The sequence below is a fragment of the Protopterus annectens genome, chromosome 3.part1 (genome assembly GCF_019279795.1).
Source record: "Protopterus annectens isolate FY-2018-M chromosome 3.part1, PAN1.0, whole genome shotgun sequence".
Taxonomy (NCBI): domain Eukaryota; kingdom Metazoa; phylum Chordata; order Ceratodontiformes; family Protopteridae; genus Protopterus; species Protopterus annectens.
In genome coordinates, this window is record NC_056732.1 from 65175808 (window position 1) to 65201406 (window position 25599).

The following is a 25599-nucleotide window of genomic DNA, read 5'->3' on the forward strand; positions in this document are numbered from 1 at the left end:
TCAGTCTCCAAAATAGCAGATAGTTTGAATAACTTTGTAAAGCCTAACAAACACTTGTTTTCTCACCATAGATCTAATCCTGCAACAGTCTTGATCTACACCAGCAGGTAACATATTCTGGTTTCATCCAGCCCTTCCCATGTGGACAGAAAAAGGGAAGATTTTTTTTTTACAGATTTGGTAAAATATTTTCTTCTTCCACTTTGGTGTACAGAATTAACTATGGGATCCATATGTGGAAGTTTGTTCATAGGTGGTTACTGGTCTGTCGACCCAAAGGTCTTGATAAGCCTAGCCATGTGTACCCAATATAATACTAGAGAAACCCAATGTGAAGGATCTTTCCAAAACTTGAGATCTTTGTTAGCAATGACTGCCCATATCTAGGAGGGTCATAGGTGAAATCCCCGGCAGTTGTTTATGGTTTCCCATCCAGGCTACATTTAAACAGGGTCATAGAGGGGCTCTGTTTGATGTGAAATGGTAGCCTATTCCAGAGGAGTGGTGACCTCTGAGACATATTTGTCTGTCCAGCAGGTCCTCTTTATGTTGCAGGACAGGTTAAGATCCCTGGAGTGGGTGACTCTTGTCCTATTTGATTTGCAGATGTGCAGCATTTCCATTAGGTTTTGATCCGAGATTGCTCTGTAGGCCAGACACAAGTCTTCTCTAAATAGTCTATATACTGCCGAATACAGTGACAGTGACAGTGACTTCATTCGGTCAATGTATGATGTGCTGGAGACCCTGAATTTTGTTGGTTAGAAATCTCTCAAATTGCTACAGGTGCCTGGTAAAGTACATAGGCATTGTGCTCTGTTATTGGCCTGATAAGGGTCGAGTACAGTGGAGTTATGACCTCTTTCACTCTTGAGGCAATGCCTTTGCTAATGAGTTGTGCAACTTAGAATGCTTTCTTTACCACAGTAGACACATGGTGGTAGAAGTTTAGGGTATAGTCAACTTGCGTTCTCAAGTCTCTTACTACTGAGTTGTTACTTGGAGTATTATTATTTATATGAGAGTTTGCAGGGATATCGTTTTTATCGAAGGGGATGATGATGATGCATTTTTTAACACTGAGTTTGAGTCCATGGCTTTGGCACCAATCATTGCTGTGTGTAAGTTCCTCTTGAAGTATATCGACATTGTTTGGGGATTCAGTGAGTGCACCTAATTTACAGTGATCAGCAAACTTGGTCAGGCCCTCTGTTTCGGCCTGAAATTCTGAGAAGGGGACCCTGCACTGACCCCTGTGGAACCCCACTGTGTCAGGTCTGCTGGTTGAGGTAAAGCCCCCCAACTTTGACTGAGTGTGATCTGTTAGTGAGCCAGTTAGCAACCCGCCTGATGACCTAAACTATCCCAGTTGAATGTCAACCCTTATCAATGATGCCCGAATGTGGGATTGTGTCAAAGGCCTTGGCTAAGTCAAGGCAGGCTGTATGCACAGATTTAACCTTGTCTGTGGCTCTGGTGACATTTTTGAAGATGTATACCAGTTTTAACAGGCATGACCTGCCTTGACAAAACCAAATTGTGTCAGAACAAGGGTTTGTAGATCACCTGTATCCTCTTTTATAAGGTCCATGATGATTCGTTCCATGACCTTACAGATAAGGATGGTTAAGCTTATGGGTCTTTAGTTCCCAGAGTCTGTTGCTGTACCCCCTTCATGAAGAGGGATGACTGTTGCTGTTTTCCATTCAGCAGGAACAAAACCAGTACTCAGGCTGTGGTTGAAGAGAGTAGCTAATGGAGCTGATGACTCCTGTTTTAGACCATTTAAAACGCAGCCAGGGATGCCATCCGGTTCCATAGAGGCTGTGTTTTTGGCCTTAGAGAAAGCATTAATGACTTGCTGTTTGGAGATGCAAGGTGGGGGAGATGTAGAGGGAATGTTTGTCTTGTGTTTGGCAGGGATAGGGGGGGGAATGAAAGGGGGAATGAAATATTTGCCAAACCTATCAGCTAATAGGTTAGCTATTTTCTCAGGATCAGTGTGTGTGATGCCATCCACAGCTAGTTCAGCACACATCTGGATCCTACCTTTTAGGTTACTGATACAGCTGAGGAATGCCTTATAGTTTTCCTTAGCTATGGTTGCTACATTTTTTTCAGTTGCCTTTAGAGGATTTTACAAGGTGTCTAATTTGTTCAAGCAGAGGAGGGTGTCCTTCCAGTGCTGGGACCTCTCTTTTTTTATTCTTAGCAACGTCTTCCTCTTGTATAATTTATTCATTCATTTGACATTTTTAACTGTGTTAGTCTGACTGGGCGGATACCCTTTTTCAGCAGAGACCCAAGGAGAAAAGCTCCAATAGAAATCTTAAAATACAGTAGGTATTAGACATATTAATATAGGAGGAGTGTAGTTTTGTCTTGTTCATTGTTAAAAAAGAAGCATTATACAAAACTTTGTAGAAATACATTGAAGAGGTATGTCGCACATAATCAGGTTATAAATCATAACAATAATAAGGTAACAAACTTAGTAAAAAAATAAGGCATTTGCACCATCGATGTTGACAGTCAGAAAAAGTAAGTGAAGTGAAATAAGATAGTAGATGTGAAGTAGTTTACAATTGCAAGGAGCCCTTTTAGAGATCTAGAAAGAGTCTGATATTGGATTGTAGAGAGAGGTTCCTCCCATTGCTGTTTTTTTTTCCCAATTTTATGAAGGTTCTGAACTGAGGCTATACTACACGTAGTCTGGAGATATGATGAGAGAAACAAAGAACAGGGGCAGAGGGGGTAGGATTCGAGTAGGATCAGTACAGGAGCAGGTCCAGGAGTTTAGCAGATATTCCTTTAATGCTTGTTTGAAACAGTTTGTTTTATTAAATGATAGGATATGGAGAGGAAGTTTGCTCCAGGCAGAGGTGATTGAGTGACTATAACATAGTTTGCCAGTGGATTTATTGGATTTGTAAATTTGAAGGAGATGCTGGTCTGAGCTGTATAGACAAGAGTTACTAGGGTAGGACGGGTTAGGTATTGGTGAAGGATCGAGTGAGTCAGTTGAAGCTGTGGCAGGAGAAGTTGATGTGGAAATTCTAACCAGTGGAGGTTTTTTTAAAGAAAGGCAGTGGTGTGAACGAAATTGGAGGTTACTGGCAAACCTAGCTATTTTATTGTGAGTGAGTTCAAGGAGATTAGTTAGGATTGGAGAGACATATAATAGGGTAGAGAGTAAGTAGGTATAAGCTAAGGACAGTTTAGATTCTTGAATTTGAAATTATTTGTTTCTGTAAAGTAGTCCAAGTTTTTGGTGTTAATAATAATGCAGTTATTGATGTGGATGTCAAATTTAAGTTCATTGTCTACAAAAACCCAGATTAGTTTCGTGTGTGATTCAACTTTGATAGTAGTGTTGTTTGCGGAGGTAACTGAGAAGGTGGATTTGAGGTGTTGGAGAGACTTTGGGAGGAAGAGCAGGAGTTTAGTTTTATTGGGGTTAAGTAGACGGTTGGTTTTGAGCCATTTTTCAGGAGTGCAAAGATTTATTGGTGAGTAGATGAGGTAGATTGTTATAAATCTTTAATATTAAATCTTAAAATCTTAAAAATATTAAATCTTATTAATGGTAGATGTCCACTATGGAGGCTTGCTTGTTCTTGGATCTTGTTTTGATCGTATCGGGTGCAGCAATGTCAATACGTTTGTATACGTGATTGTAGAGGGCATTTGTGTATATCTTAGTATAGTTGTCAGTGCCATCTGTGGGAACAGGAGCTTGGAAATTATTTATGCCATCCCTTGGGAGGGTATAATTAGCTTTGGTGAAATGTTTTAGCCTGATGTCACCTAAGAGGAGTTCAGGTGTTATAGCTCCTTCAAATGTGACTGATTTGTGATCAGATTTAACCAGCGAGTTTTGTATACTTGTGGTGGTGTAACAGTCACTTATGTTGGTGAGGATCAGGTCGAGAATATTTGAGCCCCCTTGTGGGGTTGCATACTATTTGTTCCAGGACATTAGTGTTAAAGTCCAGGAACCTTTAGGTGAACATGTTGGTACTCATATAAGTATCCCAGTCAATGGAGAAACAATTAAAATAGACCATGACAATAGTGTTTGGTTGTAATTTGATTGAATCAAGGAGGTAAAAATAAGCAGCTTGGGTATCATGGTTCATTGGAGGGGCCCTATAGCTAATAATGACTTAAAGGGGGTATTATCCACAGTTAGTTGAACTTGGAGTAACTCCATGGAGTTTTCCTGTCTAACCAGTCTAGAGGTGTATTTATCTTTGATGAAAATAGGTACTCCTCCTCCTTTGGTTCTCACACATTCATTTTGTGGTTTGAAAGCATGGAAGGCATTGTAGCCTTGCAAGGCTGGGGTACTCTCTGTGGCCCTAAACCAAGTTTCTCTGACTGCACAGACGTCAACATCCTCCAGGGAGAGGAATGCTTCCAGAGAGTGCAGTTTCTGATTTAAAAGCCTAGCATTTAGCAGCATAACCTTTAATTTATTTGTGATTGATATTTTCATGTTGGATATTTTGTTCTTTAGACCATGCCTAAAAAGACACTATGGGGAAGGCAAGTGCCTTAGTCAGTAACTGAAACCCTAGAGGTGACAGGTGAAGACCATTTCTGGCAAAGCAGCGTGATCTATCAACCATTTCATCCCAGGCTGACAGGAACTGGATCCCCTTAGAATGACACCAGAAACTAAGTCAGTTGTGGAAGTCGGTCATTTTTTGTTTATATTGTGGTATCATCCTAGGTGAGGGGGGAACGCTGCTGACGGCTAGGGACCTACCTGCTCAATCATGCCTCTCTTCATATAGACCAGTGAGGTATGGCTCAATTCATTCACACCAACATGAACTATGACTGAGTCATAAGAGTACTTGTTGTTGAGAGACTTAAGTGCATGTGTGACCTGAAGGATCCTGGCACCCGATAGACAGCTGGCTGTATCCTTCTCCTTGTCCAGCCTGGTGAGTGGGACATCTGTGAGTGTCACAATGGAGTCACCTATGACTAAAACATTTGGTTTAGATGTGCTTTGCCTTAGGGGCTTATTTGGTGAGACACTGATGCTTGTGTTTGTGTGTGTACTGAGTACTGTAAGTGCTGTATTAGGTGTAATATGTTTGTGTTTGGAAGGTCTCTGGTGTTTAAGTAGGTTTCTGGTGAGTACCTTTGCATAAGATGGTTTGTGTTGAGTGCATGGTTTGCGAAGGAGGTGTAGTATGTGAGCTGACAGCCTGTGCCCCAGAGAGCAAGGATTCTAGATTCTTAGTGTAGATGCATCTCTCACAAGTTGTACTTGGGTGATTTAGGAGTAGAGTGTTGTCAGTGTACATGAAGCAGTTGCTACACTGCCTCAGGATACCCATGTCAATCAGGCTGGTAGCAGAAATGGAGGGAAAATGACGATCCATAATGCTAGGTTAAATCCTGTTTTCACACTGCGGAGAGAAAATAGAGGGGAGTGGTATAACTGGGTGCTCTAAGATGGGTTTATACTAATGGGATGCTCTTTAAAGGGCCTGTACTAGCAGGGGTTCTGTAAATGGTATGAGGCTATTGTAGATTTGGTGGTTTTGGGACTGTTTAAGGGCAAAAGTGCAGCAGAGGTGCTCTCTGAGCAGCAAAGGCCAATTTAAGGAGTTCTTGGCTGCGTCACAGCAGCTACTACTGGAAAATTTATCTACTGAAGTTTTTGCGTCCATAGACACCAGTGGTTACTTCACTGCACAGTAGTGCACGGTGATGCAGTACGTGTAAACAGATGGATACAGCAGAGCAGTTTCTGGTCACCTAACTCTGTGGAGCTGTGTTAAAACAAGAGCAAACCCACACAAACGCGTGGCTCATGTAGCAACAGTGAGCACACTGAATTAAACAATTTAACCAATAAAAAAAACTCAAAACTGCACCCTATGCCAGCAACATTCAATCAGCTGAGTCCTAACTGCACTGTCTTGCCACAAGGGTGCAGGGGGCCCTCTCCAACAAAAGATAGCCTGGTATAGTGCTCAATTTAACAAACAGAACTAGATTCAGCAGGTCTGAATCTAGTATGTGCTACATCAGACAAAAAGTGTAACAAATCAGCAAGACCAGATATTAAAAAATCAGCAATATATCAAAAATGCAAACTACAGTATAAATTGTACTCATGGTTAGCAGAATGCAACAGATTCCTTGGACTGGACAGATGAATACAGCAGAGCAGTGGCTGGTTGCTTGCCTCTGTGTAGCTGTCTTAAAACAGTGAACAAACTGAATTAAATAATTTAACCAATAAAGAGGCACAAAACTGAACCCTGCCAGCAACCTTCAATCAGATGAGTCCTAACTGCACTCTCCTGTCACAAGGGTGCAGGGAGCACCTCTCCAACAAAAGATAACCTGGTTTAGTGTTCAGTTTAACAAACAGAACCAGATTCAGCTGGTCTGAATCTAGTCTATGCTTCAGCAGACAAAAAGTGCAACAAATCAGCAAGAACAGTTGCATAGCAAAAATAGAGTTTAAAAGTGCAAAATACAGTATAAAATTATACTTATGGTTAGCAGAATGCAACAGATTCTTTGGACTGCACAGATGAATACAGCAGAGCAATTTTATATAGACAGTTTGAGAGAGCTAGCTACTACTCTTTTTCCCTGAAGGTAGTATCCATCTCATTTCTATTTTTTTCTGTCATTTTTCCAGTATCTAAAAGTGTCATAAAAAGTGAGTATGATTGTGGAGGTACTGTGCCTGGGGCCTCTTTTTCTTTTACTATTTTGAGGAGATATGCCTAGTTATGTAACCAAATGATGTCCTTCAAGAACGCAACTGCAGTCCTGACATATGGGTTGTCCTGCCTCAGGCAGCCCTTCGGTCGGCCGGATTCCAAAGTCTGGGTCCGGCGTCAGCTGATGTCGCCTCTTCCCCGACGTCAGAGCGGCTGGGGTATAAAAGCATCAGCTGACGCCATCTTCTTCAGTCTTTAATGCCGCGCGGTGCCCGAAGCAGAAGCAGTTCGCAAGTGCCGGTCGGCCAGCTCCTGTGTTTTCAGATACCGAAGTCATCAAGAAGCTAAGTACTCCGTTGGGGAACCTTTTTTTGCCTCAGCCGATGTCAGATAAAACTGCAAAAGTTAATAATTGCTTGTCTTGTGGTAAACCGATACCTCATAAGGACTTCCATTCTTACTGCCTTCCCTGCCTCGGCCCAGGCCACGACGTCTCGGCCTGTGCTCGCTTCAATAAGCGCACATTTAGGCGCCGGGCAGAATTTGCTGAAGACTTTTTGGGGAAAATTACTCCTATATCATGTCGTCGGAACTACCGACAGCACATATTTCCAAAAAACGGAAGGACCGGGACCGACATTCGCGGCCCGCGACTTCCACCGACACCACGCTAAAGCCTACCGCGAGTGCATCGGTCTCTTTGGAGACGGTAATTCAACCGCTCCAGGCCGATGACACCACTTTACCGAAACACTTCGGTCCCGGAGGCTACCCCAGTGCCGGTTGTTGATTTTCCTCCTGAAACCGAAGCCCAAGATTTGCCTGACACCATACCGGTGGACAAAGTTACTCCAGCACGTGGGGTAGCTAGGCTTCCTGTGTCTGTGTTCATCAAGGCCTAAACACGTGCTAAGGCTGCCAGCCAGGCTAAGTCTCACCCTCCTAAATCTTTTTCACAGGGTCCCACTTCTGATAAACAGATCATGACTTTAACTGCAGATCTAATTTCTTTAATCAGGGGCTCTCAGGCTCATCCAGACAGAGGTTCTCAGCCGCCTTCAGACAAAAGGCCTAGGGTTGAGCAGGCAGATACCCTTTCCTCAGATGAAGCCTCTGGTGAGTCAGGCCATTCAGATTCCCGGGAAGAATCCTTCCCGGCCTACGAGGATTCTGATGCTGATGAATCCATTCCCTCTGCCTCTCCTCCTGAGGATATTTCTTTCGGGGAAATTCTCCACTCCATGAGAGAGCATTTTCAGTGGCAGGGCCAGGATTTCTCCGACTCCAGGAAAAGGCTTCGGACCTTCCTTAAGTTACCCCAGCACAGGCCTTTAGCTATACCCCCAGTGTTAGATGTATTGGATGATGTGTACTTGGACTCCAGTACTTCTCCTGATTCTCTCCCTCCTGCTCCTGTCAAGCCAGACAGATATTACAGGGTTCCTGAAACTCATAAACATCTCTTTAAGGCCCACTCTGTTGATCTAGAAACTATTTCTCAGGGGCCCAAAGGAGTGGCCACTTCCACGCCAAAATCCTTTGCCCGCAGACAGGGAATCTAGGTCCCTGGAGAGGTGGGGTAAAAAAGTTTATACCTCAACCACCCTTGCCATGAGGGCGCTTAACACTCTTTTTCATATGTTTCAGTATCAGGATTTCTTGATGGATGATTTGCAGAAAAAGTTAGCCTCTCCTGAGCCTTTAGATAGAAAGGCTTTGCAGGATTTGGTTCATAATACTCAGCAGGTTAGCAATCATTTTCTTCAGTGTGGTTATGAAGCATTGGAAGCTTCATGTAGGGCAGCTATGACAGGGGCCGTCATACGTAGACATGCTTGGTTGAAAGAACAGACATTGCCAGATCATGTTAAAGTAAAGCTTCTAGATGCACCTCTGGAAAAACACAAGCTATTTGGTGCTAATGCACAGGGTGTGTTGAAATCAATTGAGGAAAAGGCTAAATCAGTACAAACGGTCAAAGATTTCCTCCAGGTTCAGCCAACAAGGTTCAGTAGGAATTGGCCTTCGAAGAATTGGTCCTTTCCAGACACTGACAAGTTCCAAAGGGAAAAAACAGGCGTGCTCGAGGTAGAGGGCAATACCGAGGCTCCTACAGGGGCCGCCAATGGCAACCAACTAATCAGAGAAGTGGCGCAGGGACTTCTACTGCTCCACAGGGACAATCACAATGACTTGACTTTGACACCGCCGACCAAGGCTCAAAGAGAAGCACCTTTAGGCAGAAAATTATCTTTATTTTCAAAAAATTGGCACGTTTTTACAAAGGACAAATGGATTTTGGACATAATAGACAAAGGTTACAGGTTCCACTTCCATACCTTACCAACAAGACAAGGCATGCCAAACTTGCCACCAAATCAAAGGGCAGGGGCACTCATACAAGTTTCAAAGCTGCTACAAATCAAAGCAATAGAAAAGGTTCCTCCTCAGGAACAAGGCCAGGGATTCTACTCAAGACTGTTCCTTGTTCCAAGAAAAGAAAAGCAATGGAGACCTATACTGGACTTGTCCGCTCTAAACACTTTTCTCATTGTGCCAAAATTCAAAATGCTGACATTACAGCAACTTCTTCCCATGCTGGGCAAGGGGTCTTGGCTGGTTACTCTGGACCTCAAGGAGGCATACCTGCATGTCCCAATCAGACACAGCTGCAGAAGATACCTCAGATTTCTTGCAGGGTCAGAGCATTATCCATTCTCAGCATTGCCTTTTGGCTTATCTACTGCGCCCAGAGTATTCACGAAATGCCAGGCATCAGTAATTGCACATTGCAGACTTCAGGGGATACAAATATACCCTTACCTGGATGACTGCCTTATACAAGCAGACAGCAAGCAAGCCTTGATAAGAAACTTGGACTATGTCATTCACTTACTACAGGCTTTGAGATACACAGTCAACATTCAAAAATCAAGACTACTGCCATCCCAACAAATAATTTTTCTAGGAGCCAAACTGGACACAAACTCACAAATGGCTTTCCTCACAGAAGAAAAACAAGAACAATTACCAGATTACTTCAAAACCCTAGCAAAGCACACCCAGATGACTGCAAGGAAAATCCTGCAGGCCCTAGGTTTCATGGCATCTTGCATTCTTCTGATTCCACTGACAAGACTACACATGAGAAAACTACAATGGTACCTAAAAAGTTTATGGTCTCAACACAGCCACAACTTGGAAGCAATTATTCCACTCATTCCATGTCTACAAAAGGAATTTTTGTGGTGGGCACAAGCAAGCCAGCTAAACAAAGGCATGTCTTTCAACAAACCTCAAGCAAGCCAAACCATTACAACAGACGCCTCAGATCATGGATGGGGGGCGCACATGGAGGGCAGATGCATTCAAGGGCAATGGGCACCCCAGGAATTGCATCTGCACATCAATCAAAAAGAGATGTTGGCAGTGATTCATGCAATCGAGGCCTTCGGAAAATTTCTTCAGCAAGGTCATCTGCTAATAAAGACAGACAACACCACTGTTATGTGGTATATAAACAAACAGGGAGGCACCCATTCTTACCCCCTCTGCAGACTAACAATGACTCTTTGGGAAAAGTCCCTGAAACTGAACATACAGTTGCAATCCCAGTTTGTTCCAGGCAAGGACAATGTTCTGGCGGACAGTCTAAGCAGAAACATTATGGACCCGCACAAATGGATGTTGCATCCAGACGTTTTTTCACAAATAACTCATGCATGGGGAAGGCCGGACATAAATCTCTTTGCCTCACACCTCAATCATCATCTGAAGAAGTTCTGCTCAAGGACACACCATCCTCAAGCCTGGAGAATGGATGCTGTCTCCTTCAGCTGGAATTCTCTAACAATCTATGCATTCCCACCTCTACCATTAATGACCAAGGTGTTACTGAAGATCAAAGCAGAACAACCGAAAGGCATTTTGATAGCTCCAGACTGGCCAAGACAGCACTGGTATCCATTACTAAGGAGCATAACTCGCACCAAGCCGTGGCCCCTGCCTCAATGGCCTCTGCTTATAACTCAGCACAATTACAGGACTGTTCATCCCAACCTGCAAACATTGCAACTGACAGCTTGGAGGGTTCCATGACTTCTCCCCATATCTCTCTCTCCAAAAAAGTTCAAGAGATCTTACTGGAAGCACGCAGGCCTTCCACCAGAAAAATGTATTCAGCCAAATGGAAGAGATTCAACATCTGGAATGCCAACAAGGGTCAGGATGCATCAGTAATGAGCATCCCACAGATACTAGAATACCTGGCAGAAATGCTTCACAACGGCCTTTCATATTCTTCCATAAAAATACACGCTTCAGCAATTTCAGCAAAATACAACTGTGATCCACCTGTGTTTTCACATCCTTTGCTAAGACAGTTTCTAAGAGGGATAAAGAATATCAAACCTCCAAGAAAACCACCAGTGCCTGCATGGGACCTCAACTTCGTCTTGGAAAAATTAACTCTTCCTCCTTTTGAGCCAGCAGCATCTTCAGAATTGCAATTTCTCTCCTGGAAAACAGTTTTCCTGTTGGCAATTACTTCAGCAAGAAGAGTCTCGGAGATGCAGGCCCTCATGGCAGTACCTCCATTTCTCATTTTCCATCAGGACAGAGTCTCTTTAAGAACCAATCCTTCATTCATGCCAAAAGTGATATCCAGGGTTTCTTTAAATCAAGCAATTCACCTGCCTACTTTCTTTCCCAATCCTCAAAATAAAGGAGAAAAGCTTCTGCACACTTTGGACATACACAGACAATTGCGCTACTACTTGGACAGAACAAAGGCCAACAGAAAGTCTGACCAACTATTTGTAGCTTACGCTGCTGGAGTACAAGGAAAGGCAATTTCCAAACAAACAATTTCAAAATGGATTGGAGACTGCATCAGATTCTGCTACTCTTTCCATGGAAAAGGTGTGCCAGTCAATATCAGGCCACACTCCACCAGAGCTACAGCCACCTCCACAGCCTTTCTAAGAGGGGTGGCTACAAAGGACATTCTAGAAGCTGCTACATGGAGCTCCGTGCATACATTTTCCAAACATTACAATCTGCCTTTATATTCCAGATCCCGAGCAGGCTTTGCTTCTGCAGTCTTGCAGGGCATTTTAGCTACACCATCCTTATCTTAGATCCTACCACCCCCAGCTTGGCTATGGTATTCAACCCATATGTCAGGACTGCAGTTGCATTCTTGAAGGACATAGTACAGTTTTGTACCTACCATAAATGTAGATGTCCGATAGATATGCAACTGCAGTCAGGTTTTCCCTCCCTCCTACCCCTCTGTAATTCTCTTTTTTGGGTCCACTCCCCTTTTTCAAATTAGCTGGGGATATCTGTTATGGTGTATCTGTTTATTACTGTTGTGCATGTCTGGAATTTTTATCCATTCTCTAAATTTAGCCTTCCTTGGAGGACACCTGGCATCTGGGGCAAGAAACACTGAAGAAGATGGCGTCGGCTGATGCTTTTATACCCCAGCCGCTCTGACGTCGGGGAAGAGGTGACATCAGCCGACGCCGGACCCAGACTTTGGAATCCGGCCGACCAAAGGGCTGCCTGAGGCAGGACAACCCATATGTCAGGACTGCAGTTGCATATCTATCGGACGTCTACATTTATGGTAGGTACAAAACTGTACTTTTTCTGATTAGGAAAAGTCTGAAATTTTGAATTCATCTTTGGATAAGGAGGGTTTTATTTGGCCCTTCTGCTGCTTCGGCAGTCAAACAACATAATGAGAGAGGGAAACTAATTCAGAGATTTTTCTGCTTCCACCTTTACAAATCTCCCTTATACTCTTTCACGTCTGTGAAACGAAACAAGCAATCTCTGCCTTCTCAAGTCGAACAGGGAAACAAAAAGAGGTGGCAGGCAGGGAATGATAAGAAACTAGAATACCTTCCTGAAAGGGACAGGCTACAACTTCAGAATGACTTGGACAGTATCCCCCCCCCCCCCCAGCCCATCTTCTCTTGTCCCAGTCTCTCCCACTTTTCCATTCCATTGGATGGGAATGTTCCTTTATGCATTTACACCCTTTCCATTGATATACAGGTTAATTCTGAAGATTCAGAAAGACTCTCCACAAATAATTGTGGTGACCCCCCCCCCCCCTTTTGGCCCATGCAACACTGATTCTCCTTTCTCATGGAACACCATTACAAGAAAATCTGTATTCTAAAAACTCTGTCTCTACGTGGGTGTTAAAAGTGGTTCAGGAAGGTTACAGTTGACACTAGATAGCAATCAAAAGGACAATGGCTTCAGTTCCAGAATAGTTTTGCTAAACTTGGAGACCAGGTCTTTATCTTTCCTTCCAAAATTTGTATGTGAAGGTACCAAATTCAAGATGTTGATCCTTTAGAGTTTGTTTGGTTTCATTCCTCAAGTAAGCTTCATGGTAGCATTGTAACTAAAAGGCTCATACTGTCACATTCCCATTGCCAAAAACATTAGGAAACTTCTTTGAATTGCTATCTCTGGGTCACAAAGTGCCTTATTGCATATACATAGCTTGTTGCAGACTGAATGGCAGTCACATCTTTCCTTAGTTAGGCGACTTGAGTATCTTTGGAAAATTTTTTCCCAGGTGTTAGGAGTCATTAACATAAGTTTTATCTCTTTTCTCCGAATCTGGGATTCCAGATAAATATGCAGAAATCCTCCCTGACCAAGTCACAAAGTGTTGTCTTTCTAGGATGCCTTATAGATACTCTACAGCAAAAGGCATGTGTATTTTTTTTTAATCTGGAAGCCTTTCCGAGCTATTCAACTCCGTCTCAAACATCAGCCGGAGAGTATCTCAGGATCTTGCGGTGTATGGCAGCATTCAGATAATTCCTGGTACTAGGATGCACACGAGAAAGATTCAGTAGTTTCTAAAAAAAAAAAAAATGCACATGAGAAAGATTCAGTGGTTTCTAAAAAAAAAAAAAAAAAAAAAAAAAAAAAAAAATGTACTCAACATTTACATCCTCTGGAATTTCAGATTCCAGTCTTGGGCTTTGTAGAAAAGGAACTGCACTGGTGGAGACATCAGATCCAAACAAGTACAGGTCTCCCCTTTTCTCCTTTAACTCCAGGATTTTGCTTGGGGGGATTCATTGGGGGTAAAGGTGCAAGGCAGATGCCATTCCTCAGACAGACCAAGGCACGTGAATGTCAGAGAGGTTTTGGATGTGATCCATACCTTAAACTCTTCATCATTTATGGTCCCTAGGACCGCTTCAGGTGATGACCACAACACCACAGTGATGTGGTAAGTCAACAAGTGAGGAGGCACAAGTCTCTACTCTTTATACAGGCCGACTATGCTTGCTTGGGAGGTAGCTCTTCAACATTTTTTAACCCTCGCCAGCATCCTACTTACTGTTAGAACAAAACACAGTAATGTAACTTGTTGGGATTACTACTGTTTTACTATTGTGGTCGAGCAAACTTATTTCATTACTGTTTGGAACTACAGCGGTTCTACTATTGTGGTCGAGCTGACCTTTTATGTATCTTGGAATAAATTTTACATTTTTTTGGACTATTTGCTGTGGAGCAGTGAGTTTTGTACCAGGATTGGTTGTTTTTCGAGTTTTCGATTGCAGAGTTGCTCCAAAAGCAGTCTTTTTCATCATGATCATGAACCACCTTTTTCTACATGGGGTTGGAGTATTGTCAACTATCTCTCTCTCTCCCTGTTCAATGTCACTCTCCTGCGTTCTTCGACATTCATGTTTTGACTATTGTAAGTCTTCTTTCACACAATCCATCCACCTCTTTGCTGGATTGCCTTCTTCCTGTCTGTCCCAAATCATTTTCAGCAGATTGTCTTCTGCTTTTCTGCACATGTGCCCGAACCACTGTAGGTTCATAGGAAGGTACTAGGCTAATGGTCCTAGGGCCTTTACAAGCCTTGCCATGTAAAAACCTGTGTACCCTAATTGATATAATTAAATGGTGATTGTCAGAGCAATTCTGTGATCAGCACTGACTACCCCTGTCCATGAGGGACCTAGGTGCCACCTCTGGGGTTAATTTATGGTCATCCATTCAGTTGTCAAGGTTATGCTTCAGTAGAGTCTTTGAGGAGCTCTGCTTCATGTTAAGTGGGGGCTTATTTCAGAGAGTGGCAATCTCTTTGAGATGTATCTGTCTCTCTACCATGTTTTGTTAATGTCACAGGCTAGCTTGAGATCCCATTTGATTTGCATATGTGCAGCATTTCCATTAGGGCAAGTCAGAGACTGCTCTGTAGGCCAGGCACAAGTCACCTCTTAGCAGACTGTATGATACTGAGTACAGTGATAGGGCTTTCAGTCTTTTCGTGTAAGTCGCGTTTGGTTTCTTGGTTAGAAACCTCTGTGGTCTCTCCTGTTTCTGCATGTGTCTGGTGAAATAAATACTGAAGGGAGATTTGTACTCGGTTAGTGGTCTGATAAGGGTCGAGTACAGCAGAGTTATAACCTTCTTAGTCTTGGATGCGATGCCCTTATTTATGAGATGTGCAGTGTAGAAGGCTTTCCTTACTACTGTGGACACATGGTGATCAAAGTTTAGATTGCTATCAGCCTGTGTTCCCAAGTCTCTCACTGCTGCGTTTGAGTTTAGAAAGATGCTATCTATATCATAATTAGCAGGGACTTCTTTGCCAAAGGGGATAATGAGGCATTGTTTGCATTTAGTTTTAGTCCATGACATTGGCACCAATCATTTGTCTGAGTCAGTCCATTCTGTAATATATTTACATCATTGGGGTCTCACTGATTGCGCCAAGTTTGCAGTCATCTGCAGACTTGGTAAGCTACCGGCCATCTACTTTCACCTGGACCTCAGAGAAATAGATTCCAAACAGTAGAGGGCCCAGCACAGATCCTTGTGGTACCCCACTGGTAATTGATCTAGTAGTGGAGGTGGACTCCCTGACTTTAACAATACTGTTGGTAAACCAGTTGGGTACCCATCTAGTGATATATGGGTTAATCCTCAGCTGGGAGAGTTTCTCAATGATCCCTGAGTGGGGGATTGTGTCAAAAGCCTTGGTTAACTCAAGATATGTGCTGCTTTGCCCTCATCCAGGACTTTGGTGACATTCTGAAAAATGTCCACGAGGTTTAATAAGCAAGATCTACTCTTGACGAAACCAAACTGGTTCAGGTCCAGAGTTTGAAGGTCACCTGTGTCCTTGTTGATAAGGTCCATGATGATTCTTTCCGTGGCCTTGCAGATAAGGTTGGTTAGGCTTTGGGTCGATGATTTCCTGGGTCAGCTGATGGGCCCCCTTTGTGCAAGGGGATTAATGTTACTGTTCTCCACTCTGCCAGAACAAAGCCATTGCTCAGGCTATGGTTAAAAAACATGCCAAGTGGTTCCGCTAGGTCTTGTTTTAGATTGTTTAGTAAGCAACCTGGGATGTTATCTGGTCCCATAGAGGCCCTGTTGTTGGCCTTGGAGAGTGCTTGTATGACTATTTATTGCCAAATCTGTCAGCTAGCAGGTTACCAGTTTCCTCAGGTTCAGTGTGATTGGTACCAGTCACTGTAAGTTTGGCACACAGCTGAGCGTTCCTTTTTATGTTTCAGGCATAGCTAAAGAATGCCTTATGGTTGTCTTTAGCTAGGGAATGCTCTCGTAACTAGCCTTTGAGGACTTTAATTTGCTTGTTTGTGTGGGCGATATTCTTCCTTTGTTGAGTTAAGTTCCCTCTTGTTCTTGGATATCAGTTTCTTTTGTTACCCAACTTATTTATACTTACAGTCCACCTGAGTGGCTTGTTTTTTCTGGAGGGCCTGGTTTTAGTCAGCTGAGTCAGTACATTTGTTTAAGTGGTTATATAGGGCATTTGTGTACTCTTCTGTATAGGAGTCATTGTTGGCTGTGTTAGCAGGGGCTTTGAAACTTTTTATGCTCTTGCTTATTAGGCTATATTTTGCTTTGGAGAAAATTTTCAGTGTTTTTGCAACTGTGAGGGTATCAAGTCTTATCTTTACTACAGACGAGACTGATTTATGGTCTGACCTTACAAGGGAGGGCAACACACCGGGGGTAGTGCAGTGACCCCCCATGTTAGTGAGCACTAGGTCTAGGACGTTTGAGAAGTGTAGACCAACTGTTCCCGGGCATTTGAATTAACAAAATCCGGGAACCTCAGAGTGATCGTGTTTCTGTGCGTATAAGTCTCCCAATCAATGGAAGGATAGTTGAAATCTCCCATGATCAAGGTATTTCGTTGTATACTGAGGGACTCCAGCAAGTCCAAGTAGGTGGTGTGCCTGTAGTTATTTAGACCCGATGTAGCTCAACATAGTCGTACTGTTTTACCTGTCTCGAGGTGTATTTGGGTTTAATGACTATGGATACACCTCCACCTTTGGTTCTTTTTGCTCATTTTTAGGTCTGAACATGTGAAAAACATTGTATCCTTGTATGGCCAGGGTGCTTTCTCCAGCCTTGATCCAACCTTGAACCAACTCAGTGACTTCAGAGACGCCAGCATCTTCCAAGGTGGGGAGTGCTTCCAGTGAGTGCAGTTTACTGTTTAGGCTCCTAGCATTAAGCAGCATGACCTTGTTTTTGTCTCTAGAGGATTTCTTTATGTCGAAAGTTTTGTTATTTTGACATTGTCTAAAAAAGGCACTATGGGGGAGGCAAGTATCTTTGCCGGTATCCAAAAGTCTTGAGGAGACAGGTGAAGGCCATCTCTGGCAAAGTAGCATGGTCTGTCGACCATATCTTCCTGAGCTGTCAGATTCTGGATCCAACTGTAGTGACACCAGACGTTAAGTCAGTTATTGAAATCAATGTATTGTGGCATCATCCTAGGTGAAGGTAGAATGCGACTTAGAGCTAGAGACATACCCTGCCTGGGACACATAATCTGAGAGTTCAGTCATGTCTCTCTCCATATAATCCAGAGAGGTACGTCTCAAATCATTCACTCCAACATGTATTAGGATAGCATCATAACAGTAATTGTTGCTGAGTGACTTGAGTGCATGCATGATTTGATGGATCATGGCACCTGACAGGTGGCTGACTGTGACTTTCTCCTTGTCCATTCTGGTGAGGTGGAGATCTTGTGTCTCATTGAGTCACCTGTGACTAGTACATTAGGTTTTGAGGTGTTTTGCCTTAGGTTCATAGATTAGTTTATAGGTTAGTACTAGGCTAACTGCCCTTGGGGACCATTTCAAGCCTAGCCAATTATCCATGTGAGAATCAAAAGCTGCAGCTTGTGTCTGTAAGGTAAGCAACTTAACCATTATGCCAACCTCCCACCCTATAGGGGCTTAATTGTTGAGACACTAATATGTGTGTTATGTGTGGTGGTGGATTGTGTTCATGTACCAGTTTGCGTAGGTTGTTTGCGCTTGGGAGGTACCTGGTCTTAGTGAGTACCTCCACTTATGTGGGTTTATGTGTCTTGACCTTATCTTGCATGAGTGGAGAGGTGTGTGTGTGTGTGTGTGTGTGTGTGTGTGTGTGTGTGTGTGTGTGTGTGTGTGTGTGTGTGGACAACCTGTTAATGTCTTGTTTATTGTTATGCGAGAGGGCTAATTTTAGTTTCATGGTATAGTTACATCTCTCACATATACTGTATTTGTTTGCTTTAGGAGCAAGTAGTTGTCAGTATACATGACGCAATTGCTACATTGCCTTAGAATGCCTGTGTCAATGAGGCTGGCTGGAGAAATGTTGAGAAATTGACTGTCCATAGTAGCAGGTCACTTTTAAGCACTCATTTCTGAGTGGGCAAATTAGATCAGTTATTGGTCTGGGATCAACAAGGGAACTTACTCAATAGAAGATCAGGTATGGAAAGTGGGGCGAGGCTGCTCCGTGCTCAGCTAAGTTGAATGCAGTGCAGAAGTGTGCAGCTGTGTTGCCCACAGTGTAGCAGGGAACCTGGGAGGATTTCACTGACCAGTGTCTAGGGAAAAACAAAATTGTTTCTAGGCATTTGGGTCACTACAATGCGCCACTAGCCCCAGTTGTGCAGTGCGCAGCTGCACGCAGACATGAGGCTTGTATATAGTCGAACAGTTTTAAACTAGTCTGCTAAAAGGAAATCACACAATGATCCTTCCTCCAGCAATTCCCAGCTAAGACAAGGCTGTATCCATGTAAGATGGCTGCACTTGAGTTCAGGTGTATGAAAAATAGTGCAGGTAAAAAGCAGGCACAAACAGTAAAAATGGTCAAAAAGGAACAAAATAATAGAGTAAAACAGTAAAATACAAATCAGACTCAAAATCTCTCTCTCTCTCTTTGACCTTTTCTGCAATTGGAGCTACTTTGGCTTCTGCTCTTATGTCCTCATTTCTTTGTCTGTCTCACAGTGTGCATCCTACCACCCATCTCAGACATTTCACTTCCATTACCTCTAGCTTCCTCAACTACTTGGCCTTTACTGCCCAGGTTTCTGTACCATACAGTAGTGCTGGTTGCATCATCATTTTGTGCACCTTCCTTTTCAGCTTCTTTGGCATTCTTCTGTCATATATTACACCTGACACTGTGTGGATGGCAGTTGACTGCATCCCCTCTGATTTTAGCTTTGACCTCCTCATCCGACTTCTCTTCTTCTCAACCACTCCTCCCAGATACTTTACTCTGCTTCATCCCATGTGCCTTCAGTTTTGCATTCCATTTCCCTATCCTTTGCTGAAGTTCTTGCTCAGAGTCTGATTGCATGCAGCAGCTTTGTTGAACTATCCCCTCCGATCTGTTTGGTAATGTAATCCATCACCAGTATGAACAGCAGTGAGCTCAGAGCTGAACCCTGATGTGCACCCACTCTTACTGGGAACCCCTCTGTGAGACGAAGCACTGTTCATACTGGAGTTATCTTGAACTAAATCTTCAAATGCTTCTGGGACTTTGAACCACCGCAGGACTGCCCAAATCACCTTTCTTGGGCCCTTGTCATATGCTTTCTCCAAGTCTCGGAATGCCTACTTGGAGTTTTTCCTCATCTCTAGCTTCTTCTTAACTGTCTGTCTCACTGCAAACATCAGGTCAGTGGTGTTGCATCCTGATCTGAATCCGAACTGCTCATCTCCCATCATACTTTCTACTAATCTGTGTGTTCGTTTATCAGTCACACCTCCAGAACTTTCATGCAATGTGACAGGAGTTTATTACATCCATACTGCTCACAGTTGTGAGTGTTTCCTTTGTTCTTGACCACTGACAGCAGTATGCTTATTCTCTAGTAATCTGGGATATGCCAGTCTCTGCACTCTGCTTTGAGTACCCTCAGAAGCCTATCTCACCCAGGATCTGTATCCCCTCCCTTTTTTCCCTTTCTAGGAACTAAATCCAAGTGGTGAGGTGCCTTCATACTCTGGTTATGTTTTGCCAGCTCAGGGTATACTTGAAGAGGATGCATAAGAACAGGAAGATGGACTAGTTTTTCATCTCATTTGCTCTGCTTATGGAAGACTGAGTAGTGACTAGGCAACCCATTAGCTGTATGGCTTCCTGACTGCATAGGTTTTGTTTTTTGTCATCAGGCAGTTAATGACCCATTGACCACTACTGTCAGAGGTTATTCCACCGAGGTGTTGCTGCTACCAGTGCTTGTTTTAAAAATGTAGCCACTGCAGACTTTTGTGCCACTGCCACCTGGTGTATGTGTATTTTTACGAAGTATTACTGTACATTGTGTGATTTTTGGAATTTGGCCTCTTTTGAAGCTTCTGTGCTTAAGGATTTCAGCTTTCTGAGCTCTCCCTTTTTAGGCCTCTTTGGCTCTTACAAGCATATTTTGATAATGTTTGTGATACTTCCCAGATCTTACTCACTGCAAATACTCTCTTAAAATGTAAGACATGTGAATGCTTACCACATTCTTTTTTCTCCAACAAGGTCCTCTGCATTTGTGCTTGTTACTATCATTTATTCCTTGTGGTTGAACAGCCTCTTTACTACTTTGCAGACGGATTATGTTTGCTTTTCTTATGTGACTTACTCTGGTTCTGTGGGAGCAGAAATGGGGAGAATGGATTCTAGTGTATCCTCATAGATTTGCTATTGAGAGCCATTGTATGCAACACTGGGATGAACATGCACTCCAAACACAGGAGCTGTAGAGTGAAAGAGTTGTACAAAGGAGTTTACTGTCAGAAAACTCCCTATAGTTATGTGGTGCAGCTGGCTGCCTTGAAGATCAGCAGACCTCCAAAACACACTCACAAATATTCCACACAGAACACCAAACACATCACAGACAGCACACCAGTGTCTCACAAACACAGCCCATAAGGCATAACAATAAACCAACACAGCCCATAAGGCATAACAAGAAACCAAACATACTAGTCATTGGTGACTCAGTTGTAAGACACACTGATGTCCTTCCTACCAGGCAAGACAAGGAGAAGGTCACGGTCATTTGTTTGTCAGGTGCCAGAATCCACCACATTACACACGCACTTAAGTCTCTACACAACAGGTATACGTATGACTTTGTCATTGTCCATGTTGGTATGAGTGACTTGAGATGCATCTCCCTGGACTGTATGAAGAGAAACATGATTGAGCTCTGAGTATGTGTCCCAGGCAGGTGTGACCCTAGCCCTAATCAGCATCCACATCACAATACCAACAAAAAGTAATTGACTTCAACAATTGGTGTAGTTTCAGGTGTCATTCCAAGGGGATCCAGTATCTGTCTGCCTGAGGTGACATGGTTTACAGCCCTTGATGCTTCGCCAGAGATGGCCTTCACCTGTCACCCTGGGATTCCAGATTCTGGCCAAGGATCTTGTCTCGTCTCTCCCATTGTTCCTTTTTTAGGCATTGTCCCTAAGAAAAATCTTCCATCATAAGAGATCTGTCAAAAAGCAAACTGCAGGTCATGCTGCTTAACGCTAAGGGCCTTAACCTGAAAATGCACTTACAGGAGGCTCTCCTCACACTGGAAGATGCCGACATCTGTGCAGTTATGGAAGCTTGGTTCAAGGCTGCAGAGAGCACTCCTACCTTACGAGGCTATACCTAATTCCACAAATTCTGACCCCAAAATGAGGTCTGAAGACTGAGGGTGGTGGAGTCTCTATCTTCATTAAAGGCAAGCATACCTACAGACTGTTTTGCCAGTTTGACACACTAGAACTACTCCAGGTGCAACTGATAGTTGGCAAGACACCCTTCCAAGATATTAGCCAGCTAAAAACCCCTCTTCATGACTCAGGACACCCACTCCTACCTGGACCTACTTGACTTCATCAGGGTACCCCCTAACACCCTGATTCTTTGTGACTTCAACTACCCCACCATAAGCTGAGTGAACTATTCCTGCTCTAATGTACTCACCCAATGATTCCTTGACTTCATCAATTGTAACACACTAGACCAACTTGTCTAATCCCACACAAGGGGAGAAAGCATTCTAGACTTGGTTCTCACCAACATGGGTGACCGCTGCACCACCTCCATAGTAAGTTCTTCCCTGGTGAAATCAGACCATTGGTCTGTCTCATTCGAAGTGTCTATCCCGTCCACCCCCCCCCCCAGCTGTAACCAGGCTAAAAAACATCTCAAAAGTTGACTACAACCTCCTAAGGGAGGGGGAGGGTATCAGTAGCTTCACACCACCGCCTCCCTCAGAAGGACGCAGAAAACTATGCTGAACAGTATGCCAGTGCAGTATAGAAGCACCGGTGCAACTGGATGGACTCTGCCATACCCAACAGAACTAAAACCTGCTCCTCAAGGAAATACAAACCTATCTGGTGGACATCCTATAGCAACAGGCTTTACAATAAAAAGAAGAAACTTTTATCCAAGGGTAAAAAGGCAGAAATTCTGAATTGGAAAAACTCCCTCCTCAGCCTTAACAAGCAACTTAGATCACTAATGAAAACCTCCAAAGCCAATTATCAATCGAAACTAGCCTCCGAAACAAAGGGAAACCACAAAGCCTTCTTCAGTTACATCAGGAACCTCCATGGCAAAGCCTAGGTTTGTTTTGAATTAGTAATTAATGGTACCACTTGCACTGATCCTGTTGACGTAGCCAACCTGCTAGCAGATAGGTTCAGTGCAAACTTCACCCCCTGTCCCCCTGAAGGGCCATTCGATAGCCCCAGTACTCGTCTGGCACCTCACATCTCCATAGATAAAGTGTTAAAGGCCCTTTCTAAGGCAAAGAACACAGCTTCCTTGGGACCTGATAGTATCCCAGGCTGTATTCTACACCATCTCCAGCAAGAACTAGCTTAGTCACTGAGCACCTTATTCATCCCCAACCTAAGTACAGGCTTCATTTCAGCAGAGTGGAGAACTGCCATTGTCATTCCCTTGCACAAAGATGGTGTCACTACTGACCCTGGAAACTGTTGTCCCATTAGCTTGACAAGTATGATCTGTAAAGCCATGGAGCGTATTATTATGGACTTCATAAACAAGGACATAGGCAATCTCCAAGTACTTGACCCCACCCAGTTTAGATTTGTCAAGGACAGATCTTGCCTGTTGAACTTGGCTTACTTTTTTGAGACTGTCACCATGGCCCTGGATGAGGGAAGGTCAGTACATTCAGCTTACCTTGACTTGGCCAAAGCCTTTGACACAATCCCCCCATTCAGGCATCATCTAAAAGCTAACACAACTTGCCATAAATCCCTATCTTATCAGATGGGTGACCAACTGGCTCACTGATGGGACCCACAAGATAAAAATAGGCGCCTCCATCTCCGACAGCAGACCTGTCACTAATGGTGTTCCCCAGGGATCTGTCCTGGGACCCCTACTGTTTGGCATTTACTTCTCAGAGGTCCAGGCAAAGACAAAAGGCCTGTGGCTGACTAAGTTTGCAGACAAATGTAAGTTGGATGCTGTCATTGACTCCCTAAATGATGTTAACATACTACAAGAGGGTTCCACAGCAACAAATGACTGGTGCCAGGGTCATGGCCTTAAGTTAAATGCAAAAAAATGCATTGTCATACCATTTGGACAAAGCATGGCCCCTACTGGTTACCACATCAACGGCAACCCCCTAAGCATACAACCTTTGGTGAGAGACTTGGGTACACAGGTTGACAACAATCTCACATTCGACCATCATGTAGCAGTACTGGATAGAAAAACATTTTACTTGGTTCATCTCATAAGTAAAGGGATTGCATCAAGAAAAAAAGGAGGTTATCACATCTCTGTACTCCTCCCTCATTAGCCAATAATTGAGTACAATGTCCTGTTTGGTATGTACCTTTCCAAACACCTGCACCAGCTGGAAAGACCACAGAAATACCTCACAAAGAGAATCCATGGCCTCCAACACATGTCCTATGTGGACAGGCTCAAATCACTGTCACTCCTACTTGGTATCATACAGATTGCTTAAACATGATCTGTGTTTCACCTACAAGGCAATCTTGGACCCTGCCGTACTAGAGATGCTCCATATCCATAAGTTTAACTCCTCACGCATTACCGCTCGAAAGGCGTAAATCTAATACGTGACATTAACAAAACCTGCTGGAGAGAGAGGTTTGTCCCCCAGTGGCTGCCCTGTCTCTGAAAGAGACTTCCCATACATGTGTACCAGAGTACTTCACTGACCCTCTTCAAGTGCAACCTTGATGATTGGATGGAAACCACAGATTTGTCCTAGGGGAATCTACCTGTGACCCTCATTGACAGGGGAGACAGGTGTTGACTGAGGTTTCTTTTTTGGGATAAACTCTTGGCTAGGCTTGTAAGGGCCATAGGGCCATTAGCCTAGTAACCTCCTGTGATCCTATGATATCAGTGTAAGTACCCACAGATCTTTTATGTCCAAAGAAAGCATTGGTTGTGTTAACATTTTTACTTGTAAAGCTGTAAAACATGCTGCCTTTGTTCACATTTAAGTGAATTAGTGAGAAGTATGACAGAAAAAGACAGACTTAGTGAATTTTGGAGCCGAGTAGGCACAAGGTCTTTGCCCAGTCCTTTTCTAAGAGTTGGGGGTCCTCCCTTCTGGTTATTGATGGGGAGATAATTTGAGAGAGAATTTTTTGTTAAGTGGCAGCTGGGCTAGGATGCCTCTGTAGTTGTTGGTGTGATGGATAGAGGTGATGACGAAGGGGTACCAACTGTAAGTCAGAAACAAAAAAATAATAAAGTTGGCTTCTGCCAGATAGTGATGATGTGAAATTCACATTTGCTGTGCCTGTGACCTGGGTTCAATTAGCATTCTTGCTGTATGAAGGACTGGCTGATAGTGATAGTTTTATTGGATTGATACTTATGGCCAGTTCTGTTCTTTTGGGGAATTGGGTGCTTTAAACTGCCAGACTGTCCCTTCCCTCTGGTGGAGCCTGAAGGGGCAGCAGCAATGGTACATGAGAGGTACAGATAGGATTCTACACAAGAATATACTGCAGCATTGATATTCTTACACTTTTGGAGCCAAGGAATGTGTAGCAATTGATAATATACTATTTAAAAAGCTCCAGTCCTGTAGTGTTATGTTTTTGTGTTTACCCAGTTTTTGCCTCTAGAGAGAATAAACAATGTGATAAACATTAAATGGATCCTTAAATGCTTAAGATCATTTGGTGGAATGGGAGTAGTGAATGAATGAAACATGAAATGTAGTAAATGTGTCAAGTGTAAAAACTAGTTACAAGTAAAAATTGTCTTTTTTTTTTAATCTTTATATCATATCAGGTTTCACCTTTGCCAGAGGACAGGACAGGCATGCACTGCACTGGCCTTTAGTCTGCGTAGGAAGACTGAATACCTTGTGGCCCTTGCTGACTATTCCATTAAGTGCTTTGACACAGGTAAGTGTGGTTGTTTTATAGCATATTTTAGTTTTAGTATGTAATATCTAATGTCTTATTATCCCATCTTGGCCATCGAGCTGAACTCTTCAGTTGCTTTGAAATTGCAGACAGAAGGG

General features: G+C 43.3%; 1 protein-coding gene across 1 annotated transcript in view; it reads left to right on the forward strand.

Moving 5' to 3' along the window:
• TBC1D31 (TBC1 domain family member 31) overlaps positions 1-25599 on the forward strand; it is a 1335355-nt gene that overhangs the window by 44841 nt on the left and 1264915 nt on the right. Inside the window, exon 3 of the mRNA XM_044066576.1 lies at positions 25365-25480. Within this exon, the coding sequence (XP_043922511.1) occupies positions 25365-25480 (116 nt within the window). The remainder of the gene's footprint in view (positions 1-25364; positions 25481-25599) is intronic.